The sequence below is a fragment of the Thamnophis elegans genome, chromosome 2, assembly GCF_009769535.1.
Source record: "Thamnophis elegans isolate rThaEle1 chromosome 2, rThaEle1.pri, whole genome shotgun sequence".
Classification (NCBI taxonomy): domain Eukaryota; kingdom Metazoa; phylum Chordata; class Lepidosauria; order Squamata; family Colubridae; genus Thamnophis; species Thamnophis elegans.
In genome coordinates, this window is record NC_045542.1 from 160,684,238 (window position 1) to 160,709,500 (window position 25,263).

Genomic DNA, 25,263 nt, shown 5'->3' on the forward strand with positions numbered 1-25,263 from the left:
GACAGCCTTGATTAACTTCGGCTTCTCCTTGAGGTCTAGCACCTTGTCCCAGCAAGTGATCAAACAATAAAAGACACTGATTGCACATGAGATTTGAAGAAGGGAAAACATTCATATATATATAAATGGCTGTGTGTGTGTGTGTATCTTCCAGCATAACTCTTGAATACCCTGAGCAATTTCAACCAAACTTGATACACAGATGACTTAATCTCTGGAAACAAATACTGTGGGGGTAAGAAACCCCTAACACACCTCGGAGTGTGTGTTCTGTTAAGATGCAGCCTGTTGTGCCTTTAAACAGCTTCTACTGTACTGCTGTAAAATGGCTTCTACTGTACAGTGCAGTGGAGTTGCCATGGTAATGGCTTCACAGTACTCCACAAGGAGGCTCCCTCTGGGATAAGGGGGGAAATCCAACATTAGAAATTATGTTTAGCCTGGACATTTCCCCCCTATAAATAATTACCTGGGCAATGCCAGGTTATCGGCTAGTTCTGGATAAATTCCGTAAGTAGCAAGTTTATGGGTTAGTTCACTGTTTCTCAATCTTGGCAACTTTAAGATACGTGATGCTGACGGGGGAATTATAGGAGTTGAAGTCCAACATCTTAAAGTTGCCAAGGATGAGCGACACTGAGTTATGTTACCCACTTTCCCAGGCGAGTTCTATCTGTCTTCAAATTTGCAAGTGTATCCAAAGTCTTTCAGAATAGGCTAGTGTGGAAAACACAAATTCTCACATACCGACAGAAATAGAATAGAATAAAAAGAGTTGGAAGGGACCTTGGAGGTCTTCTAGTCTAACCCCCTACTTAGGCAGGAAACCCTACACTACTTCAGACAAATGGTTATCCAATATCTTCTTAAAAACTTCCAGCGTTGGAGCATTCACAACTTCTGGAGGCAAGTTGTTCCACTGATTAATTGTTCTAACTGGCAAGAAATTTCTCCTTAGTTCTAGGTTGCTTCCCTCCTTGATTAGTTTCCATCCATTGCTTCTTGTCCTACCCTCAGGTATTTTGGAGAATAGCTTGACTCCCTCTTTTTTCTGGCAACCCCAGAGATATTGGAACACTGCTCCCATGTCTCCCCTAGTCCTTCTTTTCATTAAACTAGACATACCCAGTTCCTGCAACCGTTCCTCATATGTTTTAGTCTCCAGCCCCTTAATCATCTTCGTTGCTCTTCTCTGCACTCTTTCTAGAGTTTCCACATCTTTTCTACCTCCTGGTGACCAAAACTGGATGCAGTATTCCAAGTGTGGCCTTCCCAAGGCCTTATAAAGTGGTATTAACACTTCACGTGATCTTGATTCTATCCCTCTGTTCATGCAGCCTAGAACTGTGTTGGCTTTTTTGGCAGCTGCTGCACACTGCCTGCTCCTATTTAAATGGTTGTCCACTAGGACTCCAAGATCCCTTTCACAGTTACTACTGTTGAGCAAGGTACCATCTATACTGTACCTGTGCATTTTGTTTTTCTTGCCTTGGCAAGAAAAACGCCCTTGGCTACACAGAGAAATAAATGAAACACGTTTTTGTGAAGTTCAAAAAAGACTGCCATGTTAACAATGCTAAAGAATGTTTTAAAAATGTTTAAAAATTTTCTACTGCTTTTTAAAATGCCAATCCTGCGAGCCTAAAATCTCTCTCTCTCTCTCTCTCTCTCTCTCTCTCTCTCTCTCTCACACACACACACACACACACACACACACACACACACACACTTTAAGAACAGCCCAGGGGGACAGCATGCTCCCCCGCCCCTTAACCACAAACCGGTCAACTACAGTATATATTAGCTTAGCATTGTTATGCCATGTCAGTCAGCGATTCCCCTCCAAAGAGTTAAGGTGAGAGAGTTTGTATTCCTGGAGGGGCTGGGGGGAGAAACAACTTCCGCAGGCGGATAGGAAAAGCGCTGGATAACAAATAACTAAAAACAAAGAAGAGAAGGATAAGCGTTTCTTCCGGTTCCGGTTCCCGTGGGAAATTGGCCTTTGAATTTTCCCACGCGGAGGTTGCCCCGGTTGGAAAAGTTTTTCCACGTCTGGAAGGAAAACCAGGCACGTGGGAGGGGATCCGGGTTGGGGAGGAGTGGCTTCTGCCTGGAGGTTACATGGCAGGCAGATATTCCACCGGGGAAACTCTTGGGACTGGGGAAAGGATGGGGAAGGCAACCATCTCTCAATTTCTGTGTTCACCCAACGTACTGAGCCATCAACCATGGGTTTATCAACCCTGGTTGAACCAAAACAAGCCACCTTATGGCTGAGCTCTTTTGTGTGAGCCCAACATGCTAAGCCTTAAACCATGGTTTGTGGGTTAGCATAAGCCATAAAAAAAGCATCAGCCATAAGGTGGCTTGTTTTGCTTTAGAATTGAGCAGGCTGGACCTGATGTGTGTCCGGAGACACTGCAAACGCCAACAGAAACAGTAAAAGGGATATAATGTTGGGGAAATTACCCTTAACAACAACAACAATAAAAATGTGTGATGGTGATAAAGGCAACAGTTTAATTGTAAAAATATAAATAATGTTTAATAGCTTGCAGGGACAGTAAGATGTCACCTGGATGACGCTCATCCTCCCTAAAATTTAAAAATGTAGCATTTCAGCTATTTTTGTTTTTTAAGCTACTGTTATTAATAGCATCCGCATTGGCTATTCTGTTTACTTGGGTCTTTTCCCATCATAAAACACTGCAAACAAAATAGAGAGCAAGCTAAGTTGAAACTTAAAAGTGTGATATATTTCTTGGAAGACAAGCCGTTGGTTGATTTAAAATTTTAGAAAAATGCACTTGACATTGTCAGTGATTTGCTTGTATGCATTGTGTTCTTTAGGTTTGTTTTTTCTGTGTGTGTGTGTGTGTGTATTAGTATAGGGTAGTGGTTAAGGTTAAGGGGCTGGTGAGAAGACCCAACTTATAGTTCTCCCTTTGGCATAGAAGCTGACTTGATGATTTTATCAGTCACTCGCAGCTCTAGGCTGAAAAATCAAAGTTATCTTGATAGAAGGAGATATGAGAAGTGTTATGACTCAGCAGAAGTTTGCTGTGAGTTGAGTCGGGATGCAGGAATAACAATGCAGCTGGGGCTCGTTAGTGTGGTCTTCTGGAGATAAAAGGACTGATGGTGCCACGCCCTGATTGCAGAAGTCAACGTTCATGGTTCTCATTCATGGTTCATTGTTCATCGGTCGTGGTTTGTTTTGTGAGAGGCACTTGGAGAAGTGATCTGCTTTCTTTCTGTACACCTGATTTGGCCGTAAGAGATCTTTGTTTTTGCATTCTGTTATCTTCTTCCCAGAGACTTTATTTATGTTTATTTTGGGGCTCGCAGCCAGAGTGAGCAGAGGCTGATAAAGTTCTTTCCTTTTAAGTCTGTCTGCCTGTCGCCTGTTAACGAGCGAAGGAGGGGGGACAGAACAGAGAAGTAGTGAGAAATTAAGCTACAAGTCTCCCTGCACAAATAAAGTCAACAGATCTTGAAAGTGAATGTAATTACAGTTCAATTCAGAAAGGGCCATCCTTTGATTGGGAGCTGCCTAATTTGGTATATGGTAGGCACCCATTTCAACGTTTTAAATCAATCAATAAATCCATCCCCAGTTACACCATGTGATTAGAGAGGATTCTGATACTTTCACGTTCTTTCCTTTTTGTGTGTGTTCAAAAATTTTATTAGCATCAAAAGATAATATAAATACAAAATGCAAAGAAATTTATGAGCCGAGGTGGCGCAGTTGTTAGAGTGCAGTACTGCAGGCCACTTCAGCTGACTGCTATCTGCAGTTCAGCGCTTCAAATCTCACCGGCTCAAGGTTGACTCAGCCTTCCATCCTTCCGAGGTGGGTGAAATGAAGACCCCCAGATTGTTGGGGTGGGGGCAATAGGCTGGCTCTGTAAACCGCTTAGAGAGGGCTGTAAAAGCACTATGAAGCAGTGTATAAGTCTAACTGCTATTGTTATTGCTTGCTATGGGAAAATAGGGGGGGGAAGGGGAAGAGAAAAGTGTATGGTAAGAGTGAAAAAGAAAGAAAAAAGTGTTGACTGGCGCAGTAGAATAATAGCATCGAACCTCAACTTTTTTACTTTTTATATAATTATAAACTAGCCGTTTTTAATAACAACAAAGCTATCAAACCGGCAATACCCAAAATCAAAGTTTCATTTTTCCCCCCCCCCACCTCAAGCACAAAGTCCAGAAGCGGTTTCCAAGTAGAAACAAAAGTAATTGGGTTCTTTCCTTTAATCAGAGCAATCAGTTTACCCCTCTCTGCTAACTCCATCAATTTTTGCAGCCATTCGTCCATTGTGGGGTCGCCTCCCCTTCTTTAAGAGCCCAGCAGCTCCAGCCCACACGACATCTTGGAGGGGCGAGAATGGCCCATCTCCTGCCAGACCTTTGCAAAGACCCTTTGAGTGAGAGTGGCCTCTGGGCCAGCGACAGAAGCATCCGGCAGAAAGTGAAGGAGGAGATCCAGGGGCAGGGGACGGCTGGCTTAGAAACTCCACGCCTGCACTTCAGGCAGTTTGACTACCAGGAAGCCGAGGGGCCACGAGAGGTGTGCCACCTCTGGGAGCTTTGCACCTGTGGCTGAAACCCGAAAGGCACACCAAAGTACAGATTCTTGAATTGGTCGTCCTGGAGCAATTCCTGAACCTCTTGCCCCCACCAATCCAGGACTGGCTCCGAGTTGTTGAGCCAGAGAATTGCACCCAGGCGGTGGCTTTGGCAGAAGATTTCCTGCGGAGGGAGCAAGATGAGGAAACTCAGAAAGAGCCAGTGAGTACCGTATTTTTCGAAGTATAAGACACACCGAGATTTTGAAGAGGGGGAAAAAAGTTTTTGCGCTCTGCAGACCTCATAAAAACGGCCCGTTTTTCACAAAAACGGACCCGTTTTTCACAAAAACGGACCCGTTTTTCACAAAAACGGACCCGTTTTTGTTTTGTTTTTTCAAAAAAAAGGGCATGAATAGCCTTTAGGAGGCTTGTAGAGTGTTCCTGGAGGGTGGGAGTGGGCCAAAAATGAGCAAAAACTGGCCCATTTCTTTGCAAAAACAGGCCCATTTTTTGGTCAAAGAAAGTGCGTGCATAAGCCTTTAGGGGGCTTATGGAGTGCTCCAGGGATTGAGCAAAAAACAGACTGTTTTTCACTCATTTCTGCCCTCCCCAGCCCTCAGGAGCTCTCTGAAATTCTCCTAAAGACAATGCACAGCCATTTTGGTGAAGGGGACGGGGTTTGGGGAGGCAAAAAAAATGCTGTATTCAGTGTATAAGATGCACCCAGATTTTCAGTCTCTTTTTTGAGGGGAAAAGGTGCATCTTATACTCCGAAAAATATGGTATATTTGACCCCGGTCATTTCTTTTTTTTGAAGTTTTTTTTTTAATTTTTCCATCACCACTCTTACATCATTAATCTTATAATGTGTCATCTGGGTAGTTCACTGACAAATGCACGCACAACAAAACCGCTGTGAGAAAACCGCAACATCGAAATCGCGCCCACAACAGCGCGCCGACAACGTGCCGACAAAAGCGCGCCGACGTGCCGACAAAAGCGTGCCTTCCACAAACAACACGAAAACAACGTAATAAACCTAACCCTGAACCTAACCCTAACCCTATTACCTTAACCCTAATCGTACTTTTGTGGGCGCAATTTTGTCGGCGCGCTGTTGTGGGCGCAATTTTGATGTCGCGGTTTTCTCGCTGCGGTTTTGTCGTGCTTTTGTCGTGCGTGCATTTGTTGGGTCACGATCTGGATATAGTCTTTGTGTCATCATATTTAACAGTTACATCATTTTAATCTATTTTTATCTTGCCTTTACATTTACATTTCAATTACCTTTTAATTCAGCTCCTCCCGTATAATTCTACATTCCCCCACCACAAATTATTCAATTTTCTGTTTCTTTTTGTCTATATTCATTTTCTATCCAGTGATAAAAACATCCCCATATCTTATAATACTCTTGATTCTTCCTTCTCTTCAGTTGCCAATGTTAATCTGTTCATTTCTGCACAGTCTAATATTTTTTTAATTACCTCTCCCTCTGAGGAATTTTTTTTCCATTTTCCAATTTTGTGCAAATGCAATTCTAGCTGCAGTTTATTACATGAATAATTAAATATATATTTTCTTTACTATATTTCTCCGATAAAATACCCAATAAGGTTCCAGAACTCGGATGATCCTAGTCATTTCATTGGGATGTGGTTTAGATCAATGTTTTTCAAAACCTGGCCACTGGCTGGCTGAGGAATTCTGGGAGTTGAAGTCCGCATGTCTTAAAGTTGCGGAGTTTGAGAAACATTGCTTTAAATAGTTATGCTGGGCTTGTAGATGGCTGAATTCTTGTCTCAAAGGTGCTTTTTTCAGGAGACAACTAGACTTCCTTGTTTTTTCTTTTGAAGATGTTTTACTTCTCATCCAAGAAGCTTCTTCAGCTTTGACAGGATGGTGGGGAATGGAAGGATTGATATTTCTTGCAGACAGCTGGTCATTTGCATTCTTTTCAAGGGTCCTTGAAGCACTTGGAGGTTTACCTGTGTCCTCAGGGTCACCTGAGTAGTGCAAATGGTTCCTGTAGTCTGTATTTTTTCCTCTGGAAATCCATTCCTACTCCCACACCATTCGAAGGGTCTCCATCCCAGATTGTACAGGTCATGGTTGATCTGAATGACTGAGAATCTCTACAGACCTTTAGCCTAATTCTTTATTCTCTCCTCCTCTTATTATTTTCAACTGCTTGGAGATTTTCTCCTTGCAAGAAGCCTTGGCCAGTCCTCTCAATGCTAAAATGCAGAATAAATTGCATCTGTTAAGATTGGTTTGCTTCTAAAATCTATTCATTAATTTTGATTTTTTTTTTTTTTTTACTGCTTGCTATATGATACCTGGACTTCCACCACACAGAGGCTGAGATCCCTTACAGAAGAGGTGATCTGTTTTCAGGTGGCCGAGGAAGCATCGTCCGATGCCTGGCAGAAGGTCATTTTAGGTGGAATCAAACAGGAGGAGGAAGAGGAGGATGGTGCATCTCTGAGTAAGGGAATCCCTTCGGGAGCCATGAATTTCTGGGTTGGCTTGATTGTGGCTTGTTTTGCTTGGTCGCAAGCAGGTTTGCTAGTTCATGGCAGAGTGTCACTAAGCGAAGCATGAGGTGGTGGTTCCGACAGTTTAGATCAGCGGTTACCCACTGGAGGTCCTTGGACTACTGGTGGTCCATTAAAATTTTTTGGTGGTGGGCAGAAAAATTATTTGCGTTTTTTATATTGCACTAAATCAGGGGTCCTCAAATTACGGCCCCTGGCCCGGAGACGTGCAATGAACGCTTGTGTTGCTGCAGAGTCTCCCACTTTGGGGTCTTTGTGTGTGGGTCAGAGAGGGGAAGAAATTCTAACCTGGGCTCTGCTTCAGCCTCCTGGTGTGGGGTTTTGAGCGAAGGCTGGAGGGAAGTGCCGCTGGTGGCAAGAGCTGGAGGGCCTTGTTCCAGTGGGACTGCATCATGGCCTGGAACTGGCTGACCCTCTCAGCCTGCTGAGCCTCCAGGCGTCGGTACCTGGCCTTGCACTCCCACAGGTCTTCCCTCTGCTTGGAAAGCCTATGCTCGTAGTCCTCAGTGAGCCTCCTTCTCGATCAGATCCAATTTGAACTGAGCTGTTTTGCCAATTCTTTCTAATGGTGGTGGCATAGCTCCAACATCTGCTTCCTGTTGGGGCCCTAAGGAGCCCAGGTGAGGAGTAGCTGGGAGGGGAGAGGCAAGTAGGGGCTGGTGAGAGGCCCCTTGACGTGAATGACATCGAGTTGGCCACGCCCACCCAGTCTCATGATCACCTAGCCACGCCCATCCCGCTGGTCATTAGGCAGATCATATCGAACTACCCCCAGAAGTCTGAACCTTACCCACTCTCATGGCCTTCAGAAAAGCTGTCAAGACCTAGCTATTCCGGCAGGCCTGGGGCTGTTGACCTCATTGTTGAGGTCCAGCCCCGACCGAAACGAATGTATCTGTGTTGTTTTTAACTTGTCTATCTTTATTCCTATTTTCTTTTATTGCTTTTTTTTCTCTCCTTGCTGTAAGCTGGCCGGAGTCCTCCGGGATTGGGCGGCCTATAAATAAAATTAAACTCAAACTCAATCAGTGGTCCACGGGATTTAAAATTATGAATTTAGTGGTCCCTGCAGTCCGAAAGGTTTAGGTCTGAGAATAACCCAGATATCTTGTCTCCTCCCTGACAGGCGATGAGCAGGCATCTGAGGAGGCCTCGGACAATTCTTCAGAACCAGGATCACAGCGGATTCCCTGCAGAAGAGCTGATCCGCATAAGTCCTGTACATCAGAACTAGGGGAAGCCTCTGAAAGCCAGCCGGGGGGCTGCATAGGAAAGAGAAAAGATGGCCTTATTGGCACCATGCCAAATTTCCAGCTGGCCAGAGGACTTGGAGTCGGAGTTCAGCCCGGGATCCAGGACGAGCGGTTGAAAAAATGCCTGAAATGTGGGAAGGGCTTTGTCTGGCGGTCCGAGCTGATTGAACACCAGCGGTCGCACATGGGCGAGAGGCCCTGCTCCTGCTCGTACTGCGGGAAAAGCTTCAGCCGCAAATCCTACATTATAAAGCACGAACGGATCCACACAGGGGAGAAGCCCTACGTTTGCGCCCACTGCGGCAAGGGTTTCGTTTCCAAGTCGGACCTCCTCAAGCACGAATGGACCCACACGGGCGAGAAGCCATACATCTGTGCTGACTGCGGGCGCAACTTCAGCAGGAAGCAGTTCCTGGTGACCCATCGCAGGACGCACACGGGGAAGAAGCCGTACAAGTGCGCCGAGTGCGGCAAGAGCTTCAGCCAGCGGACCTGTCTGGTCATCCACGAGAGAGCCCACACCGGCGAGAAACCGTTTCAGTGCCTGGTGTGCGAGATGAGCTTTGGGAGGAGGGATATTCTCGTGACGCACCAGAAGCTCCATGCCCGAGAAAAGGCTTTGCAGTGCGCCGAGTGGCTGTGAAACGGCCACTTCACCGAGTGCAGGACACGAGGGAGTTCCTGTCTGCCACGTGATTGGGGAGGGATTAAAAGTGGAGAACGGAGGGTGAGGGAGTGTAAGTGTGTAGGAGATAAGATACATGGATTATGATTCAAGAAATAGGAGCTGTGTAAACATTCTACTTTGGGGTGTGCAGAGATAGCATTCATTGATAGAATCAAGATCATGTTAAGTGTTAATACCACGTTATAAGGCCTTGGTAAGGCCACACTTGGAATACTGCATTCAGTTTTTGTCACCACGATGTAGAAAAGATGTGGAGACTCTAGAAAGAGTGCAGAGAAGAGCAACCAAGTTGATTAGGGGACTGGAGACTAAAACATATGAAGAACGGTTGCAGGAACTGCTTATGTCTAGTTTCAAAGTTTCAAAGTTTAATGAATTTATATGCCACCCAATCCCGAAGGACTCCAGGCGGCTTACATAAAAACAATTTTAAAAGAATACTAAAAAATGTAAAATAGAGAGACAAAACAAGTTAAAAAGACACAACATGCACTCATCCTTAGTGGGGCTGGACCTCATTCAAGAGGTCAACAGCCCCAGGCCTGCCGGAATAGCCAGGTCTTAGTAGACTTTTGGAAGCCGAGAGAGTGGGGAGGGTCCGGATCTCGGGGGGTAGATCATTCCATAGGGCCGGGGCAGCTACAGAGAAGGCCCTCCCCCAAGAAGCCGCCAGACGACATTGTTTAGTTGACGGCACCCGGAGAATGCCCATCCTGTGTGATCTTATCGGACGCTGGGAGGTATGTGGCAGAAGACGGCCTCGTAGATATCCAGGTCCTAAGCCATGTAATAGTTTAATGAAAAGAAGGACTAGGGGAGACATGATAGCAGTGTTCCAATATCTCAGGGGCTGCCACAAAGAAGAGGGAGTCAAACTATTCTCCAAGGCACTTGAAGGCAGAACAAGAAGCAATGGATGGAAACTAATCAATGAGAGAAGCAACCTAGAACTGAGGAGAAATTTCCTGACAGAACAATTAATCAGTGGAGCAACTTGCCTCCAGAAGTTGTGAATGCTTCAACACTGGAAGTTTTTAAGAAGATGTTGGATGAATATTTGTCTGAAGTGATGTAGGTTTCCTGCCTAAACGGGGTTGGACTACAAGACCTCCAAGGTCCCCCTCCCAACTCTGTTTATTCTATTCTAAACGATGGCCCCTTTACGACTTGTGGACTTCAACTCCCAGAATTCCTGAGCTAGCCTGGCAGGCTCAGGAATTCTGGGAGTTGAAGTCCACAGTTCCTTGCCTCAGCTCTTGCCCACCTACTTTATTTTCCCCAAAATAAGACCTAACCGAAAAATATGCCCTGGTGTGATTTTTCAGGATGCTCTGTAACAGGGGTGTCAAACTCGATTTCATTGAGGGCCGCATCATGCACAGGATGTGGGTGTGGGTGTCGCTAGGGTGGGTGTGGCCAGCTTGATGTCATTTGTGTTGGGGGTGATATTGAAGATTACACCCATTGCACTGAGCTATATAATATGGTTGCTTCGTCTGTGATAGGATCTTAGCTGTTGTAGCTGGTATACATGGCATAGGATGTTGGAAACATCTGGAAGCAATGGTTAAGTCACAAGTTATGACTTATTGTGAAGTGTAAACTAGGCTTCATACCAAACCTTCATTGGCACTTACTACATTTTAGGATTGAAAACACATCTCAAAATCACTTGTTCAATCCCCCCCCCCCCATTTTCGTCTTATTTGATCACATATGGCGACAATTTATTAGGCAAATTAGGTTTAGGTTTATTAGATTTATATGCCGCCCTTCTCCCAAGGACTCAGGGCAGCGTACAACGTTAAAAGAAACACATAATACAAAAGTTTAAAAAAATTAAATAGAATACCCCAAACCCAATTAAAATCGACAATGACATTTTTTTAAAAAAAAATCAAATTAAAATTAACAGTGATCAATAATTTGTTTTGTTTTGTTCAGGCCAGGCTGGCTTGCTGGAAAAGCCAACTTTTTAGGGTGGAGGTCGGGGATTATACGAAGCTCCGGGGGCAGATCATTCCAGAGGGAAGGCTCTCCCCCTGGGGGTCACTAGCCGACACTGTCTGGCCGATGGCACCCTGAGGAGGCCAACTCTGTGGGATCGCACTGGAGGATGGGAGGCTACCAGTAGCAGTAGGTTTATCTTGCATGTTGAAAGCATGCCAAGTAATTGTGATAGAGATGACAATTTTCAAACCCCAATATTTGAGCTCGTGGTTTATAAACCAGGACTTGTGGGTCCAAATCTCAAATTATAGTTTTGTTTTCCTTGCTTGTGGTTTTGCATGATTTCTGAGTTGTAGATGAGAGTGGAAGCAACAGTGGCTGTTTGTGTGTATTTAACTCTTAGCAGTTTATTATTTCATTTACAATATTTTGACTTCCAGCCTTCTCTTTCTTTCAGAGACATTCACTTTCCCCCTAAATTTAAAAGGGACAAAAATACACAAATATGGGTGGAAAGTCACATGCAAAAACATCTCCCTGTAAGAATACAAATTAATGGATCGGCCTATCCAGGCCCTGCCCTGAATGTAGAAGTCATTTTTAGGTTGTAAGCCCCAAAAGAAATGGAAGCTCTTTTAATATCCAGCCCCTTGTGCTGTTTTCAATAACTTGATCAATAAAAATCAAATGGGTATTTGTGTTCCTTGATAACAAGAGAAAGAGAGAAGGTGGAAAGTGTTGATTTCGTGTTAAAACACTCCGTAAAACAGTTAACACAGGTAAGTCATCACCTTACAACTCTTGTAGTGACTGAACATACAACAGCACTGAAAAAAGTGACTTATGACCGTTTCTCACACTTATGACCGTTGCAGCATCCACATGCTCACGTGATCGAAATTCAATCTCTTGGCAACTGGTTCCCATTTATGATGGTTGTAGTGTCTCAGGGTGGTGTGATCCCTTTTTGTGACCTTCCGACAAGCAAAATCAAAGGGGAAGCCAGATTCCCTTAACAACCTGATTACTAACTTAACAACTGCAGTGAGTCACTTAACCGTGGCAAGAAAGGTCATAAGATGAGGCAAAAGTCACTTAACACCTATCTTGCTTAGCAACAGAAATTTTGGTGTCAAATGTGATGATAACTCAAGGGCCACCTGGAGTTGAGGCTCTTTGGTCAGGACAACCTTTCCCATCACTCTCCCTTCAAGTAGGAGCAATCTTCGTGGAGATTACCATATTTTTCAGCGTATAAGATGCTCCGAAGTATAAGACGCACCTAGCTTTTGGGGAGGGGAAAAAAATCTGCCCCTGCCTCCCAGCAATTTGCCTCCTTGCAGCAAACAGCTTGTTTCAGTTTCAACACAACCTGATTAGCACAAGCAGCTGATTGTAGGTTGGATCGGCTTCCCGACAATCAGCTGTTTCAGGCTGCAGGGATTGCCATAGCCTATTGCCGCTTCCACGCGCCCCATTTTCAGCCTCCACATCCCGTTTTCAGCATCTGCATGTTCCATTTTTGGCCTCTGTATCCCCCATTTCCTGCCTGTTCTGAGCAGTGGGGATCAGAATGGGCGGAAAATGGGGCACGTGGAGGCCAAAAATGGGACTCACAGAGGCCAAAAAAAATGGGATGCAGAGGCCGAAAATGATGTGCACAGAGGTGGCAATCGTCGGGAGGCCGATCCAACAACAATCAGCTGCTTGTGCTGAAGCTGAAACAGGATGTTTGCTGCAAGGAGGCAAATTGCTGGCAGGCAGAGGCTAAAGGGTGGGGGATGGCAGGTGGGCAGGGCTACATTTGGGGTATAAGACACACCCAAATTTTCGCCCTCTTTTAGGGGGAGGAAGTACATCTTATCCTCCAAAAAATGTGGTAGTTAAATTATTGACCTGCAGAATTGAAAGGGACAGCTGAGATCATCTAATCCAACCCTCTGCACTGTGCAGGAAAGCACTAACTTGAGAGTCCAGCTGCTTATGCTTGTGCAGGGGGGTGGGGTGGGGTGGGGTAGGGTGTTGGACTAGATGACCTACAATTTCCCTTCCAACACTGTTAATCTGTTAAATCTCCAGCCTCCATCGGAGTTTGGTCCATTCTTGTTCATCTCTTTCCATCAGGAAGTTTTCATCTTATACAGGCATTGCTCAAACAATGGAGTGGCCTAGTGATGAAGATGCTAAGAACGTTGAGAGTTCAATCCTAGGTATCGGCAGAGGCTTCTCTTGCGGCGTAAAGAAAAAATATCTGCTGTGAACTCCATACAGGTGTCAGGAAGGGCATCTGGTGAATAAATGCTCAGCTTCTTCCAGTTAGGATGTCTCTACTCTGAATTAAGAGACTACAGATTCATTTAAAAAAAAACAAGCAGTCCTCAATTTAGTAGCAAGCAGTCATTTGAAGGCACTGTTCCCTCTAAGGTGCGCGGCTGCGCGGCCACGCACGTGGCAAGAAAACACCGCGCAGCTGTTTCTAACTGCGCGCAGTGATTTCTGTCACAGGCTCTGGAAGCTGAGGGGAATATCTGCTGCCGCCTCCTCCTCCTCCAACAGCACTGCCGGATTTGCCACCCATGGCAGTGGTGCCTCTCCCTCCATGCAGAGCACCTGAGGCGGCCCCCGTGTTATCCCTCCCCCTTCCTCCTCCACCGTGCTTTTGAGGCGCCATTTGGCCGCGGGAGCTAGTAGGAAGGCGGCAGAGGGGGCGGGAGCAGGAAAAAAGGCCTCATGGCTTCTCAAAAGCACCGCGGAGGTGGGGGCGGCGGCAGGGGTAACCCAGAGCCCAGCTGAGGTGCTCCGAGCGGAGGGGGAGGCAGCGCCGCCGCTGCCATGGATGGGGGCACCTGCAGGAGCTTTGGAGGCTTCACCTCGGCTGCAGCGCTGGGCAGCAAATATGTTGGTGCTGTTGGAGGCGGCAGCAGCTATTTTAGTGGCGGTGGGGGCTCGTCGGCATCTGCAGCGGCAGCCCTGCCCCCTGTGAAAAAAACCGAAGATGGAGCAGAGCCACACAGATGACGTTGCTGCAACATGACTGGAGGAGGAATTCTGGGAGTTGAAGTCCACAAGGCTTAAAGCTGTCAGGTTTGAAGACCCCTGGGGTTTTTTTTCCCTAAAGGGTTAGGGGAGCGAGGGTCTTGTAACTTGACAGCTTTAAGACTTGCATGCTTCAATGCCAGAGTTTCTGAGCCAACATGACTGGAGGAGGAATTCTGGGAGTTGAAGTCCACAAGGCTTAAAGCTGTCAGGTTTGAAGACCCCTGGGATTTTTTTTTCTAAAGGGTTAGGGGTGCAAGGGTCTTGTAACTTGACGGCTTTAAGACTTGCATGCTTCAATGCCAGAGTTTCTGAGCCAACATTTTGGTTGCTAAGCAGGACCGTTGTAAGTGATACTGATATTATATAACACTTTTAATTAAGCGGGTACCTTGAATAAACGTAACTTTGAGTTTCAAATAATACTGATTTCGTTGTTGTCTTAGGTAACATCTGTGAAAAAAATTCAGGTGCTCAGGCATGAAAATGTGCCGCTCAAACACTATACTTTTCTGCTCACACTGAAAAATAATTAGAGGGAACATTGTTCGAAGGTATAGTGACACTGAAAAAAAATGACTTAAAACCGGTCCTCGTACTTAAGACCAGTGCAGCACACACACACACACACACACACACACACACACACAGTCATGTGATCAATAATGCTTGGCAAACAGCATGCATTAACAAAGGTAGCATCCCGGGGTCATGTGAACACTGCTTGCAACCTTCCCAAGCTGGCTTCTGACAAGCAAAGGGGAAATCAGATTTGTTTAATGACTTCATGATTTCCTTCACAAGTGCAATGATTTGCTTAACTACCATGGCAGAAACGGTCATAAAATCAGGTAGGACTCACCTAATAAGCCCCTTGCTTAACAACGGAAATTCTTAAATGTCACCAAAGCAATTAGACAGGGATGGAAAACTGATGATCTAAGTATGAATAACTAGCGGCTGCCCCTGGAGAAAAATTAGGGCTGTGTTTACTCTTTTTTTTTATTACGATGGCAGGCTTCAATGTTTATAATCTTTTTCGACTTCCAGCATTCCAAATAACTAGGTGCATTGTGGGAAATTAAAATGACACACTCCTTCACAAATATAAATTCTAGCTCAGGGTGTGCGACAATAGAATTCACTGATAGAATCAGGATCACATGATGTGTTACTACCACTTTATAATGCCTTGGTAAGGCCACACTTGAAATACTGCATCCAGTTTTGGTCTCCCACGCTGTAAAAAAGATGTGGAGACTCTAGAAGGAGTGCAGAGAAGAGCAACGAAGATGATGAGGGGACTGGAGGCTAAAACATGAACGGTTGCAGGAACTGGGTATGTCTAGTTTAATGAAAAGAAGGACTAGGGGAGGCATGATAGCAGTCTTCCAATATCTCAGGGGCTGCCACAAAGAAGAGGGAGTCAAGCTATTCTCCAAAGCGCCTGAGGGTAAGACAAGAAGCAACGGGTGGAAACTAATCAAGGAGACAAGGATCTGGATACTTGAGAGACCGCCTACTGCCAATTACCTCCACATGACCTATTAGATCTCACCGGTTAGGCCTCCTCCGAGTCCCATCTGCCGGTCAATGTCGACTGGCAACTACGCGGAGGAGAGCCTTCTCGGTGGCAGCTCCGATCCTGTGGAACGATCTCCCCATGGAAATTCATACCCTCACCACCCTCCAGACCTTCCGCACAGCCCTCAGAACCTGGCTATCCCGTCAGGCCTGGGGTTAAAACTACAACCTGCCCGAATAGTATGAATGTTGTGTTTTAATTATGTATTTGTCTTATATGTTAAAAGTTTGTCTCCCGACTTCCTGGGAGGAGCCTACTGGTGGAGGCAGCAAAAAATCAGCTGCCTCCGAATTCCTGGCTACGTACCTGTTTAGAGGATCTTCCATCTGACGTCTTATCAGGTTTTCTTATCCTTCAGGCAAGAAGGAAAGAAGAAACTGTTTTGCTGGCAAATGCTCTTCGATTTTTGCAGCTTTTGTGCTTGCAAGGAAAGGGGGGCTAGCCCAAGGCAGAACGGCTGTCCGTGCTGGGAACTTCAAACTGCCTTGTGCAGGACAAAGTAGGTCTCTCCCACTCTGCTCAAAGTTTTGTTTGATTTATTCTTATCACGAGCTGAATCCGTTTACTGTGGACAATAATTGCTTATCAACATTTTAGCTTCTTTTCTTTTTCTCCTCCGAAAAATTATTTACTCAGAGGCTTCTAAAATGGCGCCGAGCAGGCTGGTTTCTCCGGTAATAACGAACACTTTTTGCTAAATCCTCACAAGAATTCAAAACAAAAGAGATTGCTTATCATTTGTTTTGGTTTTACAATAGAAGAATTTTACTCCTTCATTAACCTTGCTTATTTGGAAGTTAAATGGTGATGAATCTGCTGAATGGTCTTGTTACAATGTTTACTCACTGAAAGTTTTGCCAAGCCTTAAACTTCAAAATAAAAGCCTCTTTACTTAAAGCTGCATATTCAGGCAATAGAGTTTCATTAACTGCAGGCAGATAAATTTTGAAATGGCCTCAAAACCAAATATTAACTTGAAGTCGTCACCCTCTACTTCCAGGGGCACATCTTCAGTGCCTGGCACAAAGCTGCAGCCTCCGCTTCCTACACCCCCTGCTGGGGATGTGTTAACGAAAGAATTTTTCCTGAGTAATCTAAGCGAGGCTCTTAATGCACAGACAATTAAAATGGAAGATAAGTTTAGAGATAATAGAGAGGTGGTAAAGCAGGAGAGAAAAGAGGAAATAAAAGAAATGAAAGAAGAAATTAAAAGTGAAATAAAAGGACTTAAACAGGAGCTGTATGAGAAATTTGATGCTAAGGTTGATAAAATTAGAGACGACATGCTGAGTCTTGTAACTGTATTAACAGAACATATTTCTGGAGTGGAAGATACTCTAGAGGTTCTTAATGATGCCAATGCTAACTTGACATTGAAAACAGAGGTGGTGGAACAAAAAGTGGAAAATGCTGAAAAAGAAATTATTATGATACAGTACCGACAAATGGAGTTCGCATTAAGAGTAAGGGGGCTGCGTGAGGAGAAACAGGAGAACCTGAAACAGATCCTATCGGAAGCTTTTGACCGCCTGATGGGAAGACCAGGGACCAATCAAGACTGGCAAATTGACAAAGCTTACCGCGTTAACTCCTGGCTGGCAAAGCAGAAGCAGCTTCCTCGAGACATCGTTATATACTTTACTACAAGAGAGTTTAGAAATATGGTACTGCAAGCATCTTATAACACTAAGCTTCAAATTGGCGGTCAAGACCTGGTTGTTTTGAAAGAGATACCACCTCAAATGTTAAGAGCCAGGAGAGACTACGCTTTTTTGGTCGAAGAACTCAGAAATCGTCAGATACAGTATAGATGGGATGCACCATTTGGCATCATATTTACATTTGATAAGCAAAGGTACCGCCTCAACTCTGTATGGAAAGCCCGAGATTTTTATTATAATATATTGAAGGCCGGACACCCTGCACCATCTGGACCTAGAGAAAGACCACAAGAAGGACAGGATAGACAGCAAACTACACAACCACCAGATAAGATGGAGCATCTCTCTTCTCTAGAAGTGCAAGGTGCTATGGAACCAAGACCAAGCCGCATGACTACTAGACGTATGGAGAAACAAGCTAAAAAGCAACAGCATCAACAATCATCGGCCATCGATCAAGGATCTACAACAACAAATCTGGAAGCAATGGGAGGAGCTAGACCTAAGGTTAAACAGGCCGTGCAGGAAGCTCTAAAAATGCTTCAACCAACCAAAGATGACAACTAAGATTTTAACATGGAATGTCAACGGACTGAACTCTCCACAGAAGAGGAAGAAAATATTTCATTATCTCAAACAGTTTAAGAACGATGTAATTTGTTTGCAAGAAACTCATATCAAGTCAACTGATCAAAAATATTTGATCAACTCAAAACTTGGTCAACATTTTGCAGCTTCTGCTATGGAAAAGAAGAATAGTATAGTTGTATACTCAAGAAAAGATATGAAAGCTGAATTAATAGAAGCAGATCCCTTCGGAAGATATATTGCTTTAGACTTAATCTTAGAAGGGAAAAAGACATTACTTTTGGGAATTTATGCTCCCAATCAACAGCAAGATAGATTCTATAGAAATCTTCATGCTAAATTAGTACAGTGGGACTATAGTTCCTGTATACTATTGGGTGACTGGAATGGAGTGATAGACACTAAGAGAGATAAGAAGACTTCCCGCCTAAATACCAAGATGCGAGCAAAGTTACCCAAATCTTTCTTTGACATTATGGATGATTTTGAATTGAGAGATATTTGGCGAGAAAGAAATGCAGAGGAATGTGACTTCACTTTCTTCTCGGACAGGCATCAATCCCTCTCAAGGATTGATTTTATTCTAACCACTAATGATTTGCTTTCTAGGGTCAAGAAAACAAAGATTGCAGCTAGGATCCTTTCGGACCATAACCCAGTTTGGATGGAGTTGGGAAGGGTAGTGCAGGCAAGAAGGTCTTGGAGATTGAATGAAAACTTATTTAGATATGAAAAGTATATTAATGATTGTAAAAAATTACTATCTGAATATTTTGTTTTGAATATGAATAAGGGTACATCTATGGAATTTGTATGGGACGCAAGCAAAGCGTATATGAGAGGAGTTTTGATGAATATAAATAAAACACATAGAAATAAGCAAGGGTTAAAACGAACAGAACTGGAAGAGGAAATTAAGAGAAAAGAGCTCGAGTTAACAATGAACCCAGACGATACAAAGGTTAAGGAAGCTATTAACATATTAAAATCTCAATTTGACATGTTGATCTCTGACCAGGTGGCTACTAATCTATTATATGCAAAACACAATACTTTTTGTAATGCAAACAAACCTGGCAGATGGTTAGCTTATCAGATTAGGAAAAAAAGGAAAACTCGAAATATATCTAAACTGATTTACAGAGGGAAGGAGGTGTTTCAACAGGAAGAGATTCAAAAGGCTTTCGGGGAATTTTTTACAGAACTGTATAAAGGGGATAAAATTAATGGTTTAGACATAGACAAATATTTAGACAAAGAGAAAATACCTTCAGTTAGAGAAGAACACAGGCAAAAACTGAATCAACCAATAACCTCAGGGGAAATCCTGCAGGTAATTAAGCAATTAAAGTCAGGGAAAGCACCAGGTACAGATGGCTTGACAGCGGTTTACTATAAAAACTTACAGTTAGAAATGGTAGAACCTCTTAGAGAATTATTTAATATGATTCAAACGGAAGGTAAAGTCCCTCCATCTTGGAAGACAGCGTTTATATCTTTGATACCCAAAGAAGATCAAGATACTACTCAACCCAAAAATTATAGACCTATTTCATTACTGAATGTAGATTATAAAATTTTTACTAAAATATTAGCAAATAGGTTAATGTTGGTCACTCAACAATTGATACATACGGACCAAACAGGTTTTATACAAGGGAGACAGATGAAAAGTAATGTTAGATTAATTATTAATGCATTAGAATATTTGGGAAAGAACAACCAGATCCCTGCTGCGTTTATATTTTTGGATGCTGAGAAGGCCTTTGATCGAGTTAACTGGCAATTTCTGTTGAAGATATTGCAAAAAATGCAGATAGGAGATAATTTTTTACAGTCAATTAAAGCAATATACCAACAGCAAACAGCACAAATCATAGTCAATGGAAGTTTAACAGACTCTTTTCAAATTGGAAAAGGTACAAGACAGGGCTGTCCTTTGTCCCCATTATTGTTTATTATAACTTTGGAAGTATTGTTGAATAAAATACGGGGCTTGGATGGTTTAAAAGGGATCAAGATTAGGCAGCAAGAATATAGAGTCCGCGCTTTTGCGGATGATTTGGTTATAATATTGGAACAACCGCAGGAATCCAGTATGGTTTTAATGAATATGATTAATCAATATGGTCAAGTGTCGGGCTTTAAAATAAACTTAGGAAAAACCAAAATATTAGCTATAAATATGAATATTAAACAAAAGGAAGAATTAGGATTGATGCTAGGATGTGAGGTAGTTAAAAAAGTCAAATATCTTGGAGTTAACATTTTAACTTCAAATGGGAAATTATATAAGCATAATTATGAACCACTTTGGCATAGCATACAGACAGAGATGAAAAAATGGGAGAAATTGCACTTATCTTTGCTGGGTAGGATAGCGGCAGTGAAAATGAACATTTTACCAAAATTTTTATTTCTCTTCCAAATGTTACCTATACTTAAAAAAGATGCGAACCTTTTAGAATGGCAGAAGGGTATCAATAAATTTGTGTGGGCAGGAAAGAAGCCGAGGGTAAAGATGAAAATAATGCAAGATGTACGTGAGAGAGGAGGATTGAAGCTACCTAATTTAAAACTATATTATGATGCAGTGGCATTATCTGTAATTAGTGATTGGATTCACTTAACCAATGATAGAATATTGAACATTGAGGGACACGATCTGGTATTTGGGTGGCATGCTTACCTGTTATTCAACAAAAAATTGGATAAGAACTTTAAAAGTCATATTTTAAGAAATGCTTTATTGCGGGTCTGGAAGAAATACCAATATAAATTAAATGACAAGTTACCCATGTGGGCAATTCCTAGACACGCAATTGAAAATATGAATACAGCACAAAAACAGGACAGAATTACCTACAGACAGCTTCTTACCTCGGAAAGGGGGGTATTACAATTAAAATCTTTAGAGGTATTAAAAGAGGAGAAGGTAGTTCAAACATGGTTCCAGTATGGGCAATTACAGGCTAGGTGGAAAATAGATCAAAAAATTGGTTTTATTCAAGTTGAGGATAATCTGTTTAAACAAATAAGAGATCAAAGCTTAATGCATATAAAGAGGATATATAATGTATTAATACAGATGGATTCGGAAACAGAATTAGTTAAAGATTGTATGATAAAATGGGCTCAAAATATTGAGGAACCAATAATGTTGGATACATGGGAAAGAATCTGGGTAAGAAATGTGAAATTTACACAAGCTCAAAATCTGAGAGAAAATTTTTACAAGATGTTCTATAGATGGCATTTAGATCCTAAAAAGTTGGCTTCTATGTATCCGAATGTACAGCCTAAATGTTGGAGGTGTGGTTCTCTCGATGCTACATATTATCATATATGGTGGACCTGCCAAAAGGTTAAGGCATTTTGGATAAAAATATGGTGGGTCATGCAAAATGTTTTTAAAAGAAGGATAAAGTTTAGTCCTCAGTTATTTTTACTAGGTATATGTACTGACTTTACAGTGGTAGAGACCAATTTGACTGCACCTGATAACTGCAGCAAGACTGTTGGTGGCGCAATATTGGAAGAAGGAAGACTTGCCTACAATCCAAGAATGGACATTGAAAGTAACAAACTTAGCTGAAATGGCTAAAATATCGGCATATCTCAAAGATCATTCAAATGAGAGATATAAACGAGACTGGAAAAAATGGATTGACTATATACAAAATAAATACGGGACTAAGAAATTCCAGTTAGCCTATGCTTAAGATCAGAAATGATTTAAACTGTTAAAAGTCAGTTCAGTAAGAAGAAGCTAAGGTCAATCTAGAATGTTATTAATTTCTTTATTTCTTTTTTCTCAATAGATTTTAGACTGTGTTAGTTAAAAATCCATACCGTGTACGGGTTCTGGGAAGTCGGGGGGGGGAAGGAGGAGGGGGGGTGGGGGGGTGGAGGGAGGGAGGGGTACACACAACAAAAAAAAACTGTACTTCAATGTCTTAATGATTGACAAATGATGACATATTTGTGTTTTTTTTAAAGAAAAATAAAAAAGTTCTGTTCTGAGAAAAAGTTTGTCTCCCCCCCCCTTTTAAGTTGTAAGCCGCCCTGAGTCCCCCCAGGGAAAAGGGCAGCATATAAATAAACTTTAAATCAAATCAAAAATCAAACTTAGAAATACGGAGAAATTTCCTAACAGAGCAATTATCCAGTGGAACAACTTGCCCCCAGAAATTATGATTGCTCCATCACTGGAGGTTTTTAGGAAGAGATTGGACAGCCATTTGTCTGAAGTGGTGTAGGATTTCCTGCTTCAGCAGAGGGGGGGTTGGACAAGAAGACCTCCAAGGTCCCTTCCAACTCTGTTATTCTGTTAAATGTAATGCAGTAAGGAGATCAAAACATTGGGGCCAATGGGCACCTTTGGGACTTAAGCAGGAGCACTAATGAACCCATGGCTGTATTTAGCACAGCCTGTTACCACACAGCCCTGTCCCAGAAGACAAGTGAGACTCTATTTCAGCACCTCATTAACCCAGCAGGACAATTTATGAGTTGAAAGTCATCCCTGCAATTAAGTACGTTGCTTGCTGATCCTTTGCTATATGGCAGATCATTCTCCCCGGTTTAACATACTGTATGTCCCTCAATTCCCAGCACAATATCCTCTTTCTCTAAGCAATGTTTTGCAGCACCCAGGGAAGAAATAGGTAAGGCAAAATTAGCATGACGTAGTGGCTCAGTGACTAAGACGCTGACTTTGTCGATCAGAAAAAGCTTCTGCCAACCTAGCAGTTCGAAAGCATGTAAAAAATGCAAGTAGAAAAAGAGGGACCACCTTGGAAAGGGTTCCGTGCTCCTTTGGTGTTTAGACATGCTGGTCACATGACGACAGAGACATCTTTGGACCGCACTGGCTCTTCGGCTTTGAAACGGAGATGAGCACCGCCCCCTAGAGTCAGAAATGACTAGCACATATTGCAAAGGGAACATTTTACCTTAAGTCAAAATTAAAAGAAAGAAAAGGAAACACTTTTAAACCTGGTTTATACCAATGGCATTTGTTAGGAATATAATTCTAACGGTTGGGTTGGCAATATATAAATCGTGTAACAATGCTATACCTGTTTCTTTAAATCATACTGTAAAATGTGATTGGTTGCTGTTTTCCTCAATCGGCCATAAGAGGGAGCCAGAATGACGGTTAGCTCTCTGTTCGTTAGATGCTGGGCTGATCTGATCTGAGTGTTTTGGAAGCTGGCTGTTAGAAAGTGCGGTGAGCTATTGTAAGTTGTGCAATTGCTAGCAAACTTTGTGTACTGGACTGATTATATGATATTGGACTATGTTATTTGGATTATCCTTTAACTGAAAGACGTTGATGACTGATTGTCTTATCCGTGTATGATTTGGACTGTTTGATGGACTCTGATACCTCTATTTCCACGAAAGTAAAAGCCTATTTAAACTGCAGTGTCTCTGTATGCTGGTTTGTGTGTTCTCCAACACAAGTCTCACAACGCTTCTCTGAATGTACTCGCTCTCCCAATGGGGAGCTGACCTAATACTGGTTATGGGCCCAGAGTATACCAGACGTAGCTAAAGAAGAGTTGGTGTTGATACGCAATACCGTATACAGACAGCTATTTATTCATTACTTCCCCACTATAATCTGGGGGCCCAGATTGTTGAGGGGGCAATAGGCTGACTCTGTGAACCCCTTAGAGAGGGCTGTAAAGCACTGTGAAGCGGTATATAAGTCTTAAGTGCTATTGCTATTGCTATTTCTTCATGAATTTCTAGCTTCGAAAACGCATCCCAATCCATGCATTGCTTTACCTTTATTGTTATTTTAAAATTTCCTATTCTCTTTTTGAGAATCATCAGCATTATCCATTCACAGCTTTCATGATCTCCCCTTTCCACTCCATCATGCGGCGCTAGGGATTCGAACCACCAAACTGCCAATCTTTCTGATCAACATGCTCAGTGTCTTAGCCACTGTGCCCCGTATCTACTACAGTAGGATTTAGCAAATGGCTTCCAGCAGAAAACTCCACTGGCTAAAATGATTTTGCTTCATGATCACTGCAAACAAGGTCATAAAATCTGGTGCAGTCACAGGGTGACCTCCTTAACAATTGGCCCAACTTATGACCCTAACGGCAGACTCAATTACACTCGTAAATCAAGGACTACCTGTAGTTGGTCTTTTAACTGCCTTGTTTTTTAGCTTTCCTTTTATGAAACATTTCTAAAATGTAGGTCAAGTTTTAGTGTTTAGGGCTTGGGTCTGGGGGGAATTGGCAGGGTTTGATCAATGCCAAAACATGCTCAGAGGGCATTCAAATGTCACAAAAGGGAAAAGAGAGGGAGGGAACCCAATAGTGCTTTTTCAGGTGTTCTTTTTTTTCTTTGAAGACATTTCTCTTCTCATTCAAGAAGTTTCTTCGGCTCTGACTGGATGGTGGGGGATGGAAGGATTGATATTCCTTGCAGGCAGCTGGTCATTTGCATCCTTTTAGAGAGTCATTGAGGCCACTTGGAGGTTCATCCTCAGGGTTACCCAAGTAGAGCAAAGGGGTGTGGAGCCTTCTTGGCTACAGGATGATTTCTGCCCTGTTCCCCTTTCCTGTTGAAGACAGGTGCAGGTTGTTGGGGATGAGTCTGGGTTGTCTGCCCCTCCAACCGAAGTGCAAATTCTTCTGGAAATCCGTTCATACTCCTAGACCATTCAAAGGGTGCTCATCCCAAAGTGTATAGCTAAAAGTCGATGGAGATTCTTAGTCATCCTCAGTCATTCTCAGTCATCATTTTTTTTTCAGGAGGCAACTGGACTTCCTTGTGTTTTTTTCTTTGAAGACTTTGAAGATGTCAGTACCATGGTCAGCTCACTGCAGGAGAAAAAAGCATGCATTCTCCCTGTCGCCTTCAGCACCATGGCCAGTTCCCAGGGAAACAAGTACTAGCCTGGAGCTACTTTAGGTCTGTAGTTGAATTGTGCTAAGAGCTTAACTCAACCCAAAGGTGCTTTTTTTTTTTAGAAGGCAACTGGACTTCCTTGTTTTTTTCTTTTGAAGGCATTCCGCTTCTCATCCAAGAAGCTATGGCAGGAGAGTGGGGAATGGAAGAAGCTTCTTGGATGAGAAGCGAAACATCTTCAGAAGAAAAAAACAACCAAGAAAGTCCACTCGCACCATTGGGATAACCATGACCTGGATGTCTGAGAATGTCTACAGACTTTTAGCTTAACTCAACGTTTCTTGATCTTGGCAGCCTGAAGACACGTGGACTTCAACTCCCAGAATTCCCTAGCGAGCGCCTTTAATTTCCATGCCTTTTCCCAACTGATCATTCAAACATATACTGCCGGGGTCTCCAACCTTGGCCACTTGAAGACTAGTGGACTTCAA

At 43.1% G+C, this 25,263-nt stretch overlaps 1 protein-coding gene across 1 annotated transcript in view; it reads left to right on the forward strand.

Annotated features, from left to right (window-relative positions):
- LOC116502481 (zinc finger protein 135-like) overlaps positions 1-9,283 on the forward strand; it is a 35,407-nt gene extending 26,124 nt beyond the window's left edge. Inside the window, exons 6-8 of the mRNA XM_032208362.1 lie at positions 4,553-4,794; positions 6,933-7,062; positions 8,259-9,283. Of these exons, the coding sequence (XP_032064253.1) occupies positions 4,553-4,794; positions 6,933-7,062; positions 8,259-9,028 (1,142 nt within the window). The 3' untranslated portion in view covers positions 9,029-9,283. The remainder of the gene's footprint in view (positions 1-4,552; positions 4,795-6,932; positions 7,063-8,258) is intronic.
- Positions 9,284-25,263: the final 15,980 nt, after the last annotated feature.